We start from the raw sequence: 21,094 nt of genomic DNA, 5'->3' as shown, positions 1-21,094 counted from the left end.
GGGGGGGGGGGGTCGAGCACCGTTTTTTTTTAAATACATTTTTTGAATGCCATCCTGACGTTTTTTGCAGAATAAAGTGGCCGAAATCTGGGGAGAAATCGAAAATTGGGGGGGGGGGGCTATGGCTACGAAGGTCAGTCCATGTCGCTGCCCAAGTGGCCCACCAGTCAAAATTCCTTAGCCGAGGCCCTGATATATATATATATATATATATATATATATATATATATATATATATATATATATATATATATATATATATATATATATATATATATGAGAATCAGCAGGTGGCCATTAAAATTATAAAAGAAAAAGCTTCAGACGTTTCGATAAGTATTATCACAGTGTATATAAATATTATTATCTATTTATACATTATCTTCGTCAGAATAAATGGCCTCATCGTTTCGCCGCACAACACAACACATACGTGGCGCACATATCAACATGAACGTGATAAACATATTCGTGCACGTCCAATAAAATGTACGCATTAAAACAGAACAGGAAATTCAGACAATATACGTACTACGCGGTCTCCTACCAACCGAAAACGACTCAAATTTACACACGATGACATACACGCCTGTTCCATAATCACCAGATCTCTCCGGCCGCGTTGCAGTTCCAAATTTTGTGAAGACAAAATTATTCTTTCATTCTTTTCTTCAAAATTCTTCACAAAATTTGGAACTGCAACGCGGCCGGAGGGATCTGGTGATTATGGAACAGGCGTGTATGTCATCGTGTGTAAATTTGAGTCGTTTTCGGTTGGTAGGAGACCGCGTAGTAGGTACGTATATTGTCTGAATTTCCTGTTCTGTTTTAATGCGTACATTTTATTGGACGTGCACGAATATGTTTATCACGCTCATGTTGATATGTGCGCCACGTATGTGTTGTGTTGTGCGGCGAAACGATGAGGCCATTTATTCTGACGAAGATAATAATACTTATCGAAACGTCTGAAGCTTTTTCTTTTATATATATATATATATATATATATATATATATATATATATATATATATATATATATATATATATATATATATTATATATATAATATATTGTATAATCTTAATAATAATCACAATGTATAATAATAATAATCTTCATCAGTTAAGGTACAAATGATACACGCAATTAATGTTTGTATTGATGCATATATAATATTGAAGCACGTTCACATACTTAATTGCTAGTTACGTTGCTTTTCCTTATTTTATTGTGTAAAAATGAACAGATAATGAAACACAAACCTTTTGTGCTGAAGCATGCCGCCTGAACTCGGCTTAGCCATGATTTAAGCCGCTGCATCGAGGCCTCGTAGTGGTCAGTGCCGGCTTCGAGCCGGCTGAGCAACCCACCACCCGGTCGAACTCGCGCCAGCACTGTAAGAAAGGTTGAAAATGCTCGCTGAAATCGAATAGTGTACGAAACTATGTGTGTAGGCCTTAAAAAACAGTCGGAAAAAATAATAACAGTCGGAAAAATAATAAGCACAAACGCGACAAAAGAATCTTAAACGGTTCAGCGAGCGGAATTAAGACCATGGGCTCCACCGACAGAGGGGGGGGGGGGAGGGTACGGGGGACGTGTCCCTCAATATTTTACATTTTTAACATTGTGCCTATGGGTGTTGCATGGGAAGAATCGACTTCAAACAACCTTCGCCCCCCCCCCCCCCCAAAAAAAAAACATCGGGTCGTGACGGAGCTCTTTTTTAAAGAAGTAAAAAGGGTCAAATGAACGTTCTTTTAGTATAAGGGCAACATTATCCCACAAATATGTTTTTTTTAATTTAAAGATAACATAACTCACCTCTTCTTTCTCGAACTATGCCGGGTAGGTATCCCTTAGTTTCTCGATCGATCTGCTCCGCCCGTCCGCCGTTCACGGTTGGCACCGACCTCCTGACGCCGGCGGGGAATGTCTGCACTGGTCCATCAGTTCACCTCCCTGTTCTCCGCGGCGCATGCGATTGATAAAAGCTTCATCGACAATCACCGAGCTCTTCACAGATAACTTACCCGTCCCATCCTTCGCTGCACGCCTTCCCCGCTCCTGCACTCTCCCGCACAATTTCACAATAGCCTCAACAATTCAACGTGAACTACGCGAGTCACCGCGCCACAACGGACTGAAGCGCGCGCCGCGGTTTTCGAACGCAACGGCTATAATACTCACTCAATATACCCTGATATCAGGCTGATAATACTCATCACGCGAACTCACGCATCACGCAGGAAACTCACCCTTCCGCGCATGCGCGCATCTTCAAGCCGGGGGTACCTCACGCACAAGTGCACGTGAATTCGCGAGAACTCATGCATTGCGCAGGAAACTAGATTTGCCCAAGCAAAACTTATTTCTTATTTCCGACTCAGTTCGAATTCACGAAACTAAGCACTCAGAACTCACGCATAACGAAGTCACCCTGGTGATGTGAGTTAGATCAGCCAATAAGTGAGCACCACTATCGTATTCACTGAGTTTCTTCATGAGTTATTACTGAGTAATGCCTGGCCTGAGTAAATTTTTTTTTCAGTGCAGGACCACAAAACTTTGAGGCGACCTACTACTTGACTTGGTTTTCCTGACCTAAGGTTTTCTGGTATCAAGCTTGTTACACGGGCTGCAAAATTCGTATTTTGGAACAGTTTTGCCAAATGTTTTTTGCCAATTTTCGCGGCGCTCATTCGTGCATAGACCAAAAAGAGAGATTTGTGACTATACAACGCCCCCTCCCCCACGCGGGTATGCAATATGCATTACCTATGCAATATGCATTATCGATCATATTAGTGGCATACATGAGCAATTATACCGTGATAGAACACGAGGCTTTGCCGTGTCAAACTGAATCGGACATCAGATGTGTAAAATGTGTATATATGGTAGGTACGGTGGGAATGCGGTCTATAGCCATTACTTTAAGGAAATACCTAACCTAAACTACTTTCCTCAAACCAGTTGTTTTGCCACAGTTTTATGAGTTTTTGAACTTAAAATGGTCAGGAAATAATGAATATTTGCAAAAGGATTTTATATTTATTTTACATCACTAGTTTTCATCTTTCGTAGAGGCTACTTACCTATATTACAGCGGAAGCTGATTACGCGTTGACCAAGCATAGTACGTAGTTCAAACCAGCTGAATGCTGATTGGCTAGCATTTTTCCGTAAGGGAATGGATTCCTCGGTAAGAGAATGACAAAGTGTAATCTATGGGAATGACTTCAGTCTTCAAACCTAAAATCGATATCGATATATTTGGCTAGGGTGATCGTTGGGCCATAAAAGCTCCTGATTTGTTCTCGTCTCAGCTCAAGCTACAAAACTGTTACTTCAGTTCCAAACCCCATGTTAAAAGTGGCATATTTGCTTTAAACGTTGAATGCATCCGACCGAAAAAGCCACGGTATAAGAATGTCTACTTTTGGGTTTTCAGTCGGTCAGTCCGTCCCCCCCAGTCAAAAATCCGTGGCGGCGCCCCTGGTGGGAGGGTGATAGATATGATGACCAAGATACCTATAAGAAACGGTTAAACTTTCGATCCAAATAATCACCGGTGAGCCGGGCGCGGGCAAAGTGGAGTGGTGGGTCCGTGGTGTCATTCGCAACGAGCACTGCTTAGCGGCGCACCCGGCCCCTTCCCACCCATTCATCCATTCGGACAAAATTTCTTTAAAAAAAATATAGTAAAAACTAAAAAAGACTCCTTGTAAGTGGGATATACAAGTTTGCTCTTTTTCAAAGTTTTCATGCCTCTATGAAAGTTTTAAAAAGGATTTCAAATGTTTCATCATGTATTTGCGGGTGAAAAATAAGTGGGAAACTTCAACATTTATTTTGGCTGCAAAATAAGGTAACCTCAAGAGCTATAAAAATAATACTTTTTGTGAGCTAAACAAGCGCACTTGTTACAGTGAATTTCAATGCGGTGATGTGCGGATACTTTTTTTGTGTTGACTTGGGACTTGGGAGTTGGGAGCAAGGCCGTATAAGTTGTTGGGAGTCTGGCTGGTAAGATTGAATACACGGGTTGAAATATTTTATTGTAAGGTGAATTTTCCTGATATTGGATTGGGTGGCTAGGAAATTCCTAGAGGATTAGGCTGCTTCAAGTAGGCTTCAAGGCCATAAGTTGGGTCATGGGTGCACTGCCAGTGAAAGTCTCAACCCATAGTTTTTAACCTATAACCAAGGATAAATAGGTAGGTAGGTACCTTATACCCGACAAGTATTTGCTCATAAGCTACCCATTAATAGGGATTTGTCTCAGTGTGATGTTTCTTATGACAGCCAACTGAGTGTTGAAAGATTATAACATACTTACTGACGGTGTTAGTATATATTAGGTCCGAGTGGACAATTGTGACGCTGTTGATACAAGTATGTAACAGCAAAGATTTTAGGTTTTAGGTTAGGTTAGGTTGTAGGTTTGTAGGTTTTAGGTTTTAGGTTGTAGGTTTGTAGGTTAGGTTAGGTTAGGTTGTAGGTTTGTAGGTTGTAGGTTGGTAAAACCTACAACCTACAGGTTGTAGGTTTTAGGTAAGGTTAGGTCAGGTTTGATTATGTTTTTCTTTTATTTCCAGGACATATAAGTATCATTTTTGGATTCAGGATGTCAAATAATGTAAGAATATGAAAACTTTATCTTTAAACAGTCACTCAGACCTAGGTATACTTTTACCCCTACTGACTTTCTGAAATATCAGACACTCAGTGATAAGAAGGCTCTACTGAATAACAGGACTGAACTTTAGAGATTAATATTTTATTAAGCCTTTCCAGCATGAGTAGATGCTCCAAGAATGTAAGGTTTTAGTAGAGCAGACGTCATACGAAGGTTTTCCAACCAAAGAGAGGCGCCATACTCGGTGGTGCTTCTTTCTAGGAAAACCTAAACAAACCTAACCTGACCTGACCTAACCTAACCTAACCTATAACCTACAAACCTACCCTACAACCTACAAACCTACAGCGCCTCTCCTCGGTTGGAAAACCTTTGTGTAATGTCTGCTCTACTAATGCCGAATGTAATACCTACCTAGTACCTACTAAATATCAAGATTCAGAAGTTAAAGTAAGGTCTTTTGGGTAGGTCTTTATTTTGTTTTCATTTTCCTGAGAATATTGTTGTAAGGTATATAGTTATATACCCAAATTCGATGTCTCTCGGACGATGAAGATTCTACACCGTCTGGCCAATCACGTTCCATAACCACAGCCGAGCCCCCGCTGACCTTGAACATGATTGGCCGGACGACGTAGAATCTTCGTCGTCCGAGAGACATTGAACGTGGGGTTAGTTTCACTAGGTATATTGCATCTACGGTCATTAATTTAGAAACGGTCTTGAAAGTTGAACATCATGCAGAATGACAACTTTTTCCAAGTGCTAAAGCCCACTGGTTAGTTCCTATCAGATGAACAAGTTTCATTATTATTTTAGTTGGATTTTAACCCTCGCATGTGTAGGGGGGAGGGGTCGGATGGACCCACCCCCATGCAATTTTCGCTTATAACTCGCGCAAAAAGCGGCCCATCGCGACGAAACTTTCAGTACCCTCGAGTTGATCAATTTTACACCTACTCTGAAAATTTCATGACCCTGACCCAAGTGACCTTTGACCTGTGACTTATTTCTTGAGGCCATGTTTGACCGGAATCGCGATTCGGCGTATGTCGGCTCGCATTAGCCACGCGTGGTTCAAGCTTTTCGTGGTTTCAAACGTTCAAACATGTGATTTGATGTTGTTCCCATGCATTAGGGTGGATGTCAAGTCAATGTCCCCTGAAGGTCAGGTCAGGTCATTGACCTTTGGTGACCTCGATTCACTTTTTCGAGTTCACATGTTTCCACGTTAGTTTTTTTTAGCTGAATTCGAATTTAGAAACCATTTTAACATTTACGAAGTAGTTTTGGTGCCTACGTAACATGTTACGGAGCTGTCAGGCGGTTGACACGTACTACGAATACTCGTCACGACCCCTACTGGTTGACCTGACCTGACCTGACCCGACCTGGTCTAAATGTTTAAAGACATTATCTGTGATCAAAACTAACACGATATTCGTGATGAGCACCTCGAAAAACTCCAAAGCAGCCACACTTTACGACTTTCTAACAGGTTTCGATTTTCCCGACTCTTGGGTCATTGACCTGACCTGGAAGGTCAACCAATGACCTAGGACCTTTAAATTAGGTATCATCGGCTTCCTCTCGTCACGGGCAACACGCTTGTTTTTTTTTTCCGCGAAGCTCTAGCTTGATCAGGGGCCAAACGGCAAGGAGAGGTCGGGTCCAACCGATCCCCCCCTACACATTAGAGGCTGGCAAACGCCGCACACATGCGAGGGTTAAAGCTTGTCTGATTATTTAAAGAGCTTTATTGAATTGCGGGTACAAAGCCTGGATACTTTGATCGCTAGCCAGGTGTAAATATCACCTTGCTATTGATTTTCTTCTTGACTCTTTGTTCCTATAGCTCATCTTGTGCCTTATCTATGTGTGCACTTTAAGCGATCCGACAGGCTTAAATCCCACGATAACTGCTTAGTTCCATGTTAATAATTCTTCTTTCCTCAGGGTCAGTCAGACCTTTGAACCTTATAGATTATCAATGATTGTTGCATGTAATAGCTTAATTAGCATGCGCTTTTAGTTTGTTATAAATTATGGCTGTCATGAACTAGGCAGGTTTTCTCAAATTGTTTCATAATGTGATTTTTTTTTAAGTGGCAGGTGTGTACTTTTGGCAATGACATGCTGTCCATCTAATTACTGATAACAGTTTGTTCTATTTGCAGGTTTATTTTTTAACTTCTCTTCACTGATCTGACAAAAATGCCAAAGAAGAAGACTGGGCAGAGAAAGAAAGCCGAGAAGCAGAAAGAAAGACAGAAGCAGATCAGCGCATCCAAAGCCAACAGGAGTCTCATTGACCAGCCATGCAACGCTGTGATGGAATGTGATAAATGTCAAAAGTAAGTGATTTTTATGTTAACAGTTAATACCCATTGTTTATCACAGCTCACTTACTGGTCCTGCTTCATTTGAAGCCTGATCTTAGTTTCCACATTTAATTGTTAGAATAGTTGCACACTTAATCTATTCACTCGCCATGCATGTTAGCCATTTTAAAATCATATTCACTACCTATATTGAGATAGATGTAAGTTAGGGGTGTTTGTATGGCATTTATGATTATTGCAATTTGCTAATGGCCACCTATATCAGCGCCATCAAACGCTAATCTAATTTACATATTTCTTTTTCAACTTATGTTTCAAAATCCTCACTGGCCAGTGCCAGTGAGTGTTTCAAGTTACATATCCGGAGATGTGTTCCTGTCTCCTCTCTACACCATCATCACCCGTGCACCGTAGCACGCCGATGGGGCACGCTCCAGTGCTGTTGCTGAACTCCGTGGCCCTCCCCACTGGCTGGGGTCACCAGTGCGGCACGGGACACGGGCCGTGACCGGCGGAGCACGGGACGTGCTGCCGGCCTGGATCGGTGGCAGCGCGGTACGGCACCGCTGAGGACGGCCTGAGATGCCAGGAGATGTCGGCTCGCGGCGGGCCTGCTCAGATATTGGACACGCTAGACTGTCGATGGCTGGTGACCTTGGTCACGTTGGGCCTCCAAATTAATGAATTTCCCTGAGCATTGCGATCTTTTTTGGATCTCTCGATCAGGGAGTATCTCGTCATGAGTATCGTCTCGTTGGTAGCAAAATTAACACATATTTGTATTATGGTAGTGGTCATTATTTTCAAGACTCTTTCAACTGTCAATGTATACAAAATCCTGCTTATTTTCTCCACATAAATAACGGCGACGATGCGAGTCATCCCCTCCAGTTGAGTCGACCCGATCTGCCCTCCCGGCGGCGACCCGTGCAGTGACCGGCCGGCGCCGCCGGAGCGTGGCGCGGTCCCGGCAGGTGCCGTGCCGCTCCGGTAGTGACAGACTGGCCCGAGTGACCCGCCACCACTAGTCCGTCCGCTAGCAGTGACCGGCGGAAAACCCGGTCCAGTGACCGGCGGAAGGCCCGGTCCAGTGACCTCGCCGGGTCCCATCGACGGAGTGGGACCGTGGTGTGGTGCACTGATCAAGACTTGGGTGCCTTAATGGGTTGAAACTGTGCAGTATTTTTTTTTTCGTAAAATCCTACAGCTGACATGTAATCATTACTCATTAGAGCAATATTTACCGCCTAACGGACTTAGCTGAACACACGGCAATTTTGTATCGTTTCCTTTGTTGTCGTTTCTCAGGTATCCAAATAAATCATCGTAACTCTGAGTGAAAGTAAAAAAGATGTTGTGAAGTTAGTACCGGAGTATCACGCACACAATACACATTCATCTGAAGAAGTTTGCTAATCCTCTATTTTCTCAGACTGGAGTGTCGTTTAGATGACAGAGTCGGACTCACAGAACACGGGTACTTTCGTTTCTGACCTCGTTCTCAAGGCGCACTTTTCACAAGCGTAAACACTAAACACACAATCATGCATAATAACGTAGACGGCGATAATTACCTATGGTTTGGGGGCACAGTACCGTGGGGTCCTTGAGAGGCTTACGTCTGGAGCTGTTGCATGACTTCCTTCTTTGCTGAGTTGCCACATTTCATCCACCGAATGTGAGTGGGCGATGCAAATTGTTACGGGGCTCACCAGGTGCCGCCTGTCGTTTGGTCACCTTTGTTGAGAGTATCTGTTTGACGATAGCCGAAAGAACCCATTGAACGCTTGGTATAATACCGGAAAAGCTGTTGATCCGATGAAAATTTAAGAAATTTGAAAAAAGTTATCCCGCGCACCGACGGGGGTCTGTGCCAATTTAGAACCGACGGGGGGGGGGGGTCATTTTCAGGTCAGGTGAAAGATGACGTCACAGGGGTCAAAAAAGTCAAAATTGCGGCGCTAGACATGAGAGTTTTCCTCGAATAACTTTCGAAGTAGCCAAGCTAGGGACAAACTAAGGGCACCATCGTAATCCTCTCGTCAATCGCATCTGAATCCGAATGATATGTCTTGACCTCGAAAAGTCAAGGTCAAAGGTTGACCTCAGGTCACGTGACCTCAAGGTCATCATGCATATCATTCGATGCGCCTTGACGAGCTGAACACGATGAGACCATCCGCGCGGCTGTATCTCGTTCCTGTGAGGAGTTATCAGCACAAAAAAACATTTGGTGACTCTTGATGACGTCACATGACCTTACAGTTGCCCAAGAGCAAAAAAGGCCTCAAGGTAGTCAAGGTTGATCGTATCTTAAGTCATTCATGATATATTGGGCCATTCCGACGCGTTTTAGTGGAAAAAACGGGAGTTGATTTTCCACCATTGACTTACATACATATACCTAATGGGGAGGTCAAGAAATTGACCTGACCTTAGGTCATCGATATTTAAATTCCGAGATGAACAAATTGTAGCTACTAATGACCTCGTTACATCCTGCGACTTTCAAAGGCCTCCATCATCTACTGTAGCTCTGACACGGTGATAAAGTTGCAAACAATTGATTTGAGGTTGGGTCAATCGAAGTGACCTGGTGAGATGACCTTAAAAGGTAGGAGGTTCAAACTTGCACACCATGTGTAAAATTAATGAGGGAAAGGTCATGCCAAATTTCGCGGCGCTACGCGCCGCGGTTTTCGCGCTATTCACGAAAAACCTCAGGGGGGGGGGGGTGCGGTCAACCGCCCCCCCCCCCCCCCCGTCGGTGCGCGGGTTAAAACAACTTAGCTGAAGCAGGCGGCTCTACGCTCCTTTTCACACAAACTTTAGAAGAAAAAAAAACAGTCTGTGCCAAGGCTATATAAGGTCTGTGCCATCGCCGCAAGTCCGCTTGTCATGCGCTTTCACTTTATTTAAATGTCAGCGAAAACTTAATTATATTACTAAGTCAGTGTATGAAAGCGTTTTTTTCTGACACGAAGGCCATCAATTGAACCAGCGTTCACCTGTCGTGCAGGTGCAACTGTGCCTCACATTCCGTTTCGCTCACTGTTGCTGCATGATGACGGTATATTTGGAGCGTGGCTTATGCGCGCCTATACGCTCCACATTCCGCTCTTATCGTGCGAATGGGACCGTTGACAAACACGCCCTTGGCATTGGCCCATTATTGCTGTTAGCGAGCGTGTCGCTGCGGTCTGACGTATCTACGTCCGGGGCGCTGTTTGGGGCTGTCTATACAAACAGTGGGATGAACAATGGGGTGGCGGCATTCATTACCAGTGCGCTCTGAATGGCCTGTTACGTCTATTTATATGACTAACTCAACTGCGACATCTGTGTGACGAATCTCGCATAGAGGGAACGTGTTAAAGTACTGATGTAGGCTGCCTCATTTCTGGAACTTGCGTTCTTTGGTTTGGTTGATGTAACGCTACCAACGTTCAGTAATCACACACACAGTTCTCCTCTTCCCGCGGTATGGGTAATATGTACTTTATTAGATAACAGCGCAGTGCTACTTGCCTTATCTACTATTCGCTACTATACGCCGTTAGTAGGCTTTTATATCACCAATACACATTACAGTCAACTTGGCTACCACAGCTTCGTTCACACATTAACCCGCGCGGGGCTGGGGTCTCCAGCCGAACGCGCGGGGCTGGGGGGGGGGGGGTAAATTTACCCCCCCCCCCCCTGTTATCTCCCGAACTAATGGTCCGATTTGGAAAATTCAAACGCCAATCGAAAGCTCTCATCACGAACTACGAAAAACATGTACTTAATTTAAAGTTTGAGGTCAAGGTCAAGGTCAGGTCAAGGGTACAAATTGCAAGTTTCTACAGTATCGGCCTTGCACCGTAGTTGCCGAAGAATGGAGTCATGGACTGAGACCGATCGCCCAAAACGTGTTCTTAGGCTACCAAGACAATATTAGTTGCATACAATATCATTCAGAGGTCAAGGTCAAGGTCAGGTCAGGTCAGGTCACCAAAAAACAAAATATAGAAAAGGGCATGTGCGACACATGTTTTATGGGTCATTTTACTCATAGAATTCAATAGGCACACTCAATAAGTGATATGGACCACCTCTGGATGAATTTCAGGTCGAGGTCAGGTCAAGGTCAGGTCAAGTGAGGTCAAATTTTGAAGTTGGTTGTTAAGGCCTAAAAAGGTGTCTATCTGATGCAGTTTTTCACGGCGAATCGAATGGTGCTATTTTTGTTTCCGTACGAGGTCTAGAACTTCCAAAAAAGTCATTTTTCAAAAATTTTGTGTGTCGTGACGTCATAAAATTTTGAATAACTCCCACATTTTTTAACCGATTCTTCTAAAATTTGGTATGTAGGTGCACATAGACCAATTCTCTGACATATATTCCGGTTTTTACGATAGACTTAAAATTTTGGATTTTATAATGATTTTCCCAAAAAATCAGTTTTTTGAAAAAATTTAGGCCAAAATCCAAAATTTTCAAAAAACCGAGATGGCCATTTGATAGACCAAGTAAAATTACGTATAACCTTTTTTTGTTACGTCTTGATTCCTTTAAAAATGAAGATGTTAGCGGCGTTTGAACTTTTGCCGTTTTTGAGGCGAAAATGGCGAACATGACGTCACCAAAACGTCAATTTCTCAGAAATTTTCCGACGGATTTCGCTCAAATTTTCAGGGAAGGTGTCAAATTGATGTAAGAAAAGGTACTGAAAGTTTGGCGGCGCTGCGCGCCGCCGTTTTTGAGATATCGCAAAAATTCGCGAGGGGGGGTAAAATTTACCCCCCCCCCCAGCCCCGCGCGGGTTAAATAACTTCGTTATGCCATTCATCAATATCCTTTCGCTGGCGTCTCACGAGACACCCGCAGTCCACGCTCGGCCTCGCTCAGTCGGTCCCGCTGTGTAGACCGCTGTCTTTGACCGACGTATCTACTAAGCGCTGTCAGCACGTTGTCCGTGACTGATGGGCATTCACACAATGTCTCCAGCTGTCCACAGAACACACCAAGGCTGTCCACACCCTTTCTAATTCGGACATTGTCCTCGGATCTCGGCTATACTGTGTGAACAGCACTTCTACGGTGCACTCTGTTTCAAGTGTCCAGTTTACATGGTCTCCGCGGCCGCCTGCGACGTACCGTCGGTGGCGGCTGATGAGCTTTTGCACCCGCTTCGGTCTGCCGCTCGGCGAGCGAGGGCTGAACCAAGGGCGTGATTGCAGGCCGGCTGGTGTGGTGTGGAGATGCTGGCGCCCTGGATGTTCTGTGCGAGCTGATACGCCGCAAGCCTTGGCCGTGAGTGTGACCATGCTACGCCGCGGTAGAAAGTCTGATATGGAAGGGCTGGCCGTTCCTGCTGTCGACTTTATAATATAGCCGGTTGTCTCTTTTTCTTCTAATGTCTCTTGGTATTTTTCTTCTTTTCTTTTCCTTCGATCGCTTCCTTCGCAGGCGTCGCGAAACTTTCGTAAGTAGGCACATAGCGCGTAACCCTCCACAGACACACCCCTGGTCCTCGTTCACCACACCGTCAGCGCTGTCACCAGGCCCACCACCAGCACCACACTCACAGACCGCGCGCCGACAGCCGCCTCGTTACACAGATCGCCGCGACACAGGCAGAACGTGCCGCCCGGCTCCGTGAAGCAGCCCTGGGCGCCGCGCGCCGCGCCGAAGCACGTCTTCACGCGCCGTCCGGCGGTGTCCTCCGCCACGGCGCAGGTGCTGTTGAGTCCCAGCGGACACTCGGTGCGGAACTGGGTGTCGTCGGCGCTGAACTGGCGGCAGTCGGGCGGCGAGTGGAGCGCCAGGGTCAGGATCAGACCCAGGGTGGAGTTGGCGGACGCCGGCCCAGAGGCGGACGGAGGCTGGGAGCGGCACACGTGGCACGTCAGACCACTGACGTGGGGAAGCAGGGTCGCCAGCAGGGCCAGCGTGACGCGGAGAGCGGTCGGCATGGTGGGCAGCGGAGGCAGACGCGGCGGGCCGGGCGGTGTTCGAGCTGAGTTCGTGGCGGTGTGGGGATGTGGCTGCTTGACGATGTGCTCGCTCAGGCAGTCGTGGCGGTGGTGTCGCTCTGGAGACTTCCGAGTTTATCTTCCTGTAAGTATGACAGGAACAGCTATAGACCGCCCCCTTAAGTACAGTGATGTCTTCAGTCACGGCGGGCAGTCTTTACACTGTTCAGTGTTCACTCTTCTTATGCTTGGAGGCTCCAGGCGGACACAGAAGACGCTTTAATTTTTGCTTCGCAACCGAAGATATTCTGTTTTGCGGGTCGCTTGATGTTCAATCTCCGCCTTGGCACTTTTTTGCAACACTGATGGGGGAGCACACCTTCGCCTCCCTCGGCGCCACCTTGCACCCGTCCGCGACTGAGCGCCGGCCAGCTAACCCTCCCGGCCCGGCACTGAGCGCCGCACTGACTGCGCCGCGCCGCACTCGTCACGCGTGCGTCGGCACTGTCACGCTCTGTGACGCCGGCCGCCGACGCGTGACGGCCGCCGCCCGGAGCGTCACGTCACGGGGTCTCAGGCCGGCGCGGGTTATGTGCGTCTATTGCCGTGTGACTCTTTGACCCCCGGCGTGCCCCGGGCTATGTGATGCTGACGCAAAAAAGGTGGCGAGTGGATGTGTGAATACTTCGTGCGAGCGTTGGGGAGGCTCGCCAGGGGTGATTGTGGTGCGACCATGAAAAGTTGCACCGTAGATGTGACGGTACTTATAAAATATACGACAGAAATTACAACCTAACCCTTAAAGTGATGGTCTTTTGTGCGGGTGCTAGTATACAGTACCAAACATATTTCACCTGTCTAGAATGAGTTGCTTTTGAGCTACCAAACTATATTTCGTTTTTCTTAAGTTTATATCTTACTTCTTAGTTACCGTTTATAAACTTATAAACTATATCTTACCCTTATAAACTTATATCTTACTTCTTAGTTACACTTCCGTCATCAGTGTCTGCTGAGCAGGCCGAACTCTTGTGTGAACCGTGTTTCTCCCTCCGTTTGAAGTCAGCCAACCGGCGCGCCGATGGCGTTGAAATGTTACCGATTTCCGCCCCGGCGCCCGTAGCGCATCTGATCGCCCCAGTTCGGTCACTGAGCCGCGGCTCAGGTCATTGTCACAGTTTTCCGCTCTGTTCCGTGGCACACGAGCGTGTTGTTCGGGACTGCCATGACATTTGCTAGGTTTCTAAATGTACTCATCACCATTTTAACCACTAGGGACTGATCCTCTAGCTCAGCTTTTCCAGCTGCCAGTGACACTTTAAGGCACTAGCTGATGCCACTACTGAATAGTCCTTTTGCTCAGTAACCGACCCTTGTAGTGCTGGTGACGGATGAACTGTCTCCCATTCATCCTACAGACTAAAGAAGTCGTAGCAGAGATCGCTACATCTCTGACCGAACCTTTTATGCGTTTCCAGGAAGCAGAAGAACCGGGCGTTCTGCTACTTCTGTCAGGCGGTGCAGCGGCTACCGCAGTGTGCCGAGTGTGGCAAGGTCAAGTGCATGCTGAAGACGGGTGACTGCGTCATCAAGCACGCCGGCGTCTTCACCACTGGCCTGGCGATGGTGGTGAGTGAACATGGTGACTGTGTTGGCGATGGTGATGAGTTCTGGCCGTTCTCTGCGAGTACCTGAGTCCGCACAGTCCAGCTGGTGCTGTATCGCGGGATGTTTTGACGCCATCGGTTTAAATCGGATTTGTGACGCGATGCGTGCAACTGCCCAATGCCCAATGCTTGAGATTGTTTCTGCATTATTCAATTGTACCTCATCAATTGTAGGTTTTTAGACAGATTTTACCCGGAATCTGTTAGAATGGGGAAATTTGCTATGCCAAGTATTGCTATGCCAAGTACCGGTCTAATACGGAATACCACACATCGAGTGAAAGCTAACGTGCACGTCGCCGATAGTGTGTCCACTGTCACGTTGGCGGCAGTCTTATGAACTACTAGTTGAATTTGTGACCACTGCGTGGGTCTGGCGCTGACGACGCGCCCTGTGTCCGACAGGGAGCCATCTGCGACTTTTGCGAGGCGTGGGTGTGCCACGGCCGAAAGTGCCTGCAGAGTCACGCGTGCGGGTGCCCTCTGAGGGAGGCGCTGTGCACCGAGTGTCGCAGGGACGTCTGGGACCACGGCGGCCGACTCTACCTGTGAGTAGCCGCGGGTCTCTTTTCCACTGGGGACCTCCTGCCAATGAGTAGAGGGGTCTCCACTAGGGACCTCTGCCAGTGAGTGGGGGGGGGGGTCCATTGGGGACCTTTGTCATTGAGTGGAGGGGTTTCCAGTGGGAACCTCTGCCAGTCAGAGTGGAGGGGTCTACACTCTCCACTGGGGACGGCGCGGATTGGCAGCGAAAGACTGTCTGGTCTTCTCAGTTACTCAGATGTTCCTTTAAAAATAAGGGGGTATGCAAAACTTAATGTAGTAAAGAGAATCACTGGCGTGTAGGCTGGATGGGATAGTGTCTGACCGTGCCTAATTACGAGCGAGCGAGCGGAGCGAGCGAAGCGAAGTCTTTTCAATATAACGGAAAAATCTCAGTATGAGCGGCCCGGCCCGGCCCGGCCTGTAACGCTTTTGAGAGGCTTATATCTCAGCAACCGCTGGACCGATTGGCCTGCGGTCTTTTTTGCTGGGTAGCCCCATCCCTTCTACCCCGTAATTGACTACTTTTGATACATCTCAGTGACCGCCGTGGCACGTGCCACGTGAAAAGTCAAGGGTGTTCAAGCAGTTTTGCAAAAGTAATGATTTTGAGAGGCCCATATCTCAGCAGCGGCTTGAGCGATTGTCTTGCGGTCATTTTTATAGGGTAGCTGCATCCCTTCTACCAAAGGTCGCATACTCTTCATCTATGTGAGTGACCCCCACTGCACGTGCAAAATACAACAATAAGAGGTGCCAAATTTGTTCCCATTTCAATAACTCGGTAATTACTGGGGCGATTTCGCTGAAACTTGGCATACAGGTAGGCACCCACCAGGCAATGCATTCCCATGTGTTGCGGTTGGGGTGCTACTGCACGTGCGCACGTGCAGGGGGCGTTTCCAGATCTCGAAAACGGCTGGGCCGATTGCGCTCAAATTTGGTACATGGTTGGGGACCGGTTAGTAGGGTGCCGTGCAAAAGTCATTTTGGACCCCGTTTGCACGTGCGCACGTGCAGAATGCCGCTTCCAGATCTCAGGAACGGCTGGGCCGATTGCGTTCAAATTTGGTACACCGCTAGCGACCGGTTAGAAGGGTGCTTTGCACAAGCCCGTTGGAAGTACCCTCTCGCCCTTATGCACGTGCAGGGCTCACTATCTCGCTCGCTCGTTCTTCGCCCAAAAGGCGTTTTACTGGTATTTAATTGTTGTGCTTTGTTTCAGATGTTCTTTCTGTGACAACTTCCTTTGTGAAGATGACCAGTTCGAGCACCAGGCCTCGTGCCAGATTCTCGAGTCGGAAACGTATAAATGTGAGTGGCTGCTGTTTCGGAGAGTTATAGGGGTTGGAGTGTTTGGATCTGATGTTCAGTTTTTCAACATATATGAGTGTTGTGTTGGCAGCCAGCCCAGAGCTCTCATTAGGAGCGTATGATTTTACATTATGCTGCCCCTCCCATAAAAAGGCCGGCCGTTGTCATAGTAACCAACCAATCATGGTTTCGCAGGTCAGTCGTGCAACAAGCTGGGCCAGCATTCGTGTCTCCGCTGTAAGGTGTGCTTCTGTGACGACCACGTGCGTCGGAAAGGCGTCAAATACGAGAAGAACGCGGCCATGCCGTGCCCCAAGTGCAACTATCCTACCTCGGAAACCAAGGACCTTTCAATGTCAAGTGAGTGACGGCGAACGACAGCGTGCGCCGGGTAACGTCTCTATGGTAGGATGGGGGTGGGGTGTGTTTTCGACAGTTTGTGCAACGGAAGAGGGAGGGGGGGGGGGTCCCTGGTAAAACATCAAAGATATACAGGCGAAATCTTGTGTACTTTGTGAAGTAAGTCAATCAGAGAAGTAATTGTTTTCTGATTTTATTGTTGGAATTTCGCTAAACTATTTGCTCTTACGACTATATTTTATTGCATTTTAGTTACCAGATGAAGACATACCTATCCACTGACTGACGTAAGACACTTCCAATGCGCTAACTCGCCCGTCTCATTCTCAGCGCGCAGTCACAAGTTCGGCCGCGGCGGCAGCGGTCGGGACGACTGGGGCACGCGCACCTACGGCCGAGAGGATGACGATGACGACGATGACGGGGGCGGCGGCGGCGCCAGCGGGTACGCCGCCTGGGCGGCGGCGGCGGCCGCCGGCGGCACCGGCTACGGTGGAGGTGAGCACGTCCAAAACGACCGGTTCTTAGCAGTGGTTCTTGTGGCACTGAGGTGTTTAAAACGCACAGGACCCAGTCCCCGATACACAGACGTGATTCGGATTTTGGGTTTTACCGGATCAAAGGTTCGTGAAAATCCAAACATTGGATTTGAAGAATCCAGAGTTCTGGGACCTCTTATTTTTATAAGAGGTCGCATCTCTTATTCATCATTTATAATTATCCCATCCCATTATTGTCGCTTCATTTACTATCTCTTATCTGGGACCATCTTTATTCAAGCTGAACCACAACACAACTTTTCATGCGTAATTCTCCTCCCACCTTTTCTTTTTATTTGCATACACGATGCATGATAGTACACATAACCATGTCCTTATTACTTACACTTCAGGTCCTGGGTAAAAACAGCCGTAAGGACACTCAGTTAAACGTCAGTTTTCGAGTCTCAGTTAGCCTTAATTATCTCATGAATAGTCAGTATAGTCATATAACTAATTATGTTAAATTTTATAAGGATCAAAGTCGGTACGCAACTGCGCCATACAACTACACTGGCCATTCTAGACTGGCCATACAGTTAGTGGCGTCTACGGAATCTTCCAAAGCAACTGACGCCCCACTGGGTTACTCAGCGGCCATCCACCAGTCACAAAGAAGGAAACGCCAATGTCAACACTGTCCACGATGTCAAACGGCAACCAGTGAGGAAGATGAATGATGACATCTCCAGTTTCACCAATGATGACAGGAATGAATGATAACAGGCCCTGCAGTACACTACCAACAGCCTGTGGTGATATGCTATTATTGACTGACGCGCAATATGAATACAATGCAGGCCATTCCGTTTTGATCGGCAATACTTCCGAAAACGCATTAGTCTACGCCATTCGTCTATACCAATGCCCATGGACTAGCACAGCGTCCTCGTTTCGGACATAAGGTCTGTTTTTTATGGTCGGAAAATGCGTGATGAAAGACTGGTAGAAACGTTTTCCTCCTCGCTAGACAGAGTTGGGTTGTTTTTGTTTTCGTCTTTTTGTTTTCAATAATGTTTTGCTTTGAATCACAATCTTGAGCTGCACAAATTCCATCTTGAGCTGCCCTCTGCCCACCCTGCACGTTCCCAGTCTTCAGTTTGAACGTTTTGACTCAGAATCGTTGGTGTGGTGATTGTTGTAATACTATTGAGTATTGTCGATGGCTCTCCGCTGTACCGTCCGTTGTCGTCCATATTCTGATTGCCGTCGATGGCACGTCCTGGACTCTGGTCCCCGCGCCACTGGCAGCTCCCGTCACCTGTTCGTACGACGGCGGCGGCTGTGACGACAGGGCCACTGTCGCCGCCAGAGCGTCTCTGTAGCGGGGCGGGGGTCCTCCGGGGCCGGACGGGGCGGTGCCTTACCCTGGTTCGGAATGGCGGGGGCCGGTACCGACCGCTCGACAGAGTACCTCGGCGGCATTGGGGGAGGCGGCGGAATTGTCGCCTGAGGCAGAGAACGAGATTGCTGAAGGTCCGACCACGCGCGGCCGAGTACCGCGTCGCCAGCGAGAAATCCGGCGTGATCAGCCGCTGCTGCAGCGGCCGAATCTGCGCGATGGCCACCGATGGGTGGTCGTGGGGTCCAGTCTGTGGAGACCGTGCTTCTCGATCGCTGGTCGACTCTTCCGCTGATCCCTCATGTTTTTCGCGCGTAGGACAGCAGATTCGTAATAGTACCCAGAAAAAAATACACGCCAAATATATCCCCGACATTAGCAGTGCTAATTCAGCTGTGCGCGCCGGCATCGCTAGTTCACGTCTATCGTGCACCACAAACGCTGCAGTCTGGTGCGGCAGCTGGTAGCCGTGCGGCTGATCATCGAGCTTCTCGTCTGTAGGATGGCTCTATACTCGAGCGCGCCTGTCGCCTGTTGGAAGACGCACCTGTCGGGCGAGTTGGTATCGAAGTGGACAATCAGCGACACACACCAGTCGACGCACCAGTGACATACACCAGTCGGTGCACCAGCCCACACGCCAGTCGGGTCACCAACTACACAATACACCACGCACCTGGGTCACAGTGGTGATGCAGCGCCCCTGCACGACTGAGCCAACGCCAGCCACAAGCACGTCTCCCCGGCGCCGCGCCGTGCACAGAACTCGTTATACCGTGGTGCGCAGCGGCGGTCTCACGGTAGCCTCCGGCGGTATGACGCACTGTGCACGGGAGGCTCACCTTGGACGGCCAAAATGGGAGGCGTTGATGTGTAACACACTGGGTTTGAGGCAAGTTTTAGGTGATAATAAGTCAAAGACCAGCTAATATGTTCGGCATTTAATTCGTGTACTTCACTCCGTATGTCGGCTTCACAGAGTATTGTTGCTTCTAAACTCTGTTCGTGAAATCATCTCGGCTACTTCGTCTTGTCGCGATATACCGCGATATAACAAACTGTTTGTGAAACGTTTTTGACTGCTGTGTGAGAGGTACAGGTTGCACTTTTCACACAAGGGGGGATGCACACAACCTACCCTTCCATATTGTTTCCATAATAATAGGCCTTTGACATTCCCTGGATGAGTCTTGCACCTCACATTACGTGGTAATTCCCTGCAGCCCCCCCCCCCCCTCCCACCAGTAACGCGACTGGCACGCAGTTGCCAGTAAGCTGGGCGTGGAGTGTGACGCACCGCCATGCCATCACACCTGTCGCGTGCCCGGGGAAGCGGCGGGGAGTTCCCTGGCCCGGGCGAGTGCACGTGCAGTGTGCACTGCACATTGCACAGCCGTCTGGCGAGCGATTTCTCCGCTCTGGGCGAGAGCAGACTATGTGAATCACTACTGGCTGTGACGTCACGACATTACGTCTCCACCGCACAGTGGACCTGCGGACCGTATACCTATATTGAAATCCAGTTCATATGGTGGAGAGGCGAGCATGGTCCAGCTGACCTAACCTTTCCTAACCAAAGCTGACCTATTTTTTAGCTATTTTTCACTAGACAAAAGCCTTTTTCTTACTGGACTTCTGTGCGCCAGCGGAGGGCTTACGGAGGATTATTTACGATTCACGCAGTCTTTTCTTTATTCTAACATTTTGACATCGCTTTTCTGCGCTTTACGAAATATGGCCAACTTTTCTTGCAAAAAAAAAAAAAAAAATCATCTTGATCGCGAATCGAGTTTACTTTTGAGACTACCGGAGAGGCGGTGCGTTTAGTTCGCCATGAGTCACCGGTCTGACTGAGCCGGCACTGACGTTCCTTCTCCGACCTGTGCTCTCCGCAGCCTACAGCGCCACCGGCTACGTGTTCAGCGAGACCAACGGCGACAGCGACGAAGACGACGACGACTACGACCCCGACGAGGACGACGAGAGCGACGACAGCTAGGGGCGGCCCGTCGCTGCTCGCGGCACGCCCCCAGCGTTCTGCTAGTGTTAGGATGAAGTGTTTATATATGACAGCCGTCAATATATTCTTACAAATGTGCTTTTCGTGCGCATAGTGTCTCTTAATCCCCTCTCCCCCCCCCCCCAACACACACACACACACACACACGCGTACATACACGTGTGGCAGACCGGTCAAAGCGGCGGGTCGCATGGAAATCAGGATTTAACCATGACTATCGTTGGGCTTAGTTCCTAGAGCTTATGCATGCTGCAGTGCACGCCGAGCTAGAAACTCGGGGCCCTGCGCCCGCTAACGTCCGCATTCATTGCGTCCGGAATAGGCTGTACTGAGGCCGGTCAGATGCAGTGCCGCACAGAGCACGCT

At 48.0% G+C, this 21,094-nt stretch overlaps 1 protein-coding gene across 6 annotated transcripts in view; it reads left to right on the top strand.

The window, feature by feature from the left end:
* LOC122363803 (zinc finger protein 330 homolog) overlaps window positions 1-20,808 on the top strand; it is a 35,795-nt gene extending 14,987 nt beyond the window's left edge. Inside the window, exons 1-8 of one of the 6 annotated variants that reach the window (XM_043333507.1) lie at window positions 2,358-2,450; window positions 6,822-6,998; window positions 14,422-14,572; window positions 15,016-15,158; window positions 16,379-16,467; window positions 16,663-16,827; window positions 17,158-17,325; window positions 20,604-20,808. In XM_043333507.1, coding sequence (XP_043189442.1) covers window positions 6,859-6,998; window positions 14,422-14,572; window positions 15,016-15,158; window positions 16,379-16,467; window positions 16,663-16,827; window positions 17,158-17,325; window positions 20,604-20,707 — 960 coding nt within the window. In that variant the 5' untranslated portion in view covers window positions 2,358-2,450; window positions 6,822-6,858 and the 3' untranslated portion in view covers window positions 20,708-20,808. Of the gene's footprint in view, window positions 1-2,357; window positions 2,472-3,911; window positions 4,032-4,147; window positions 4,223-5,787; window positions 5,812-6,821; window positions 6,999-14,421; window positions 14,573-15,015; window positions 15,159-16,378; window positions 16,468-16,662; window positions 16,828-17,157; window positions 17,326-20,603 lie in introns of those variants that run through there. The other 5 variants (XM_043333516.1, XM_043333496.1, XM_043333545.1 and 2 more) reach the window with 5 other exon arrangements.
* Window positions 20,809-21,094: the final 286 nt, after the last annotated feature.

The sequence above is a fragment of the Amphibalanus amphitrite genome, unplaced genomic scaffold (genome assembly GCF_019059575.1).
Source record: "Amphibalanus amphitrite isolate SeventyFive unplaced genomic scaffold, NRLGWU_Aamphi_draft 000026F_arrow, whole genome shotgun sequence".
NCBI lineage: Eukaryota > Metazoa > Arthropoda > Thecostraca > Balanomorpha > Balanidae > Amphibalanus > Amphibalanus amphitrite.
This window is presented reverse-complemented; position numbering and strand designations above follow the sequence as displayed.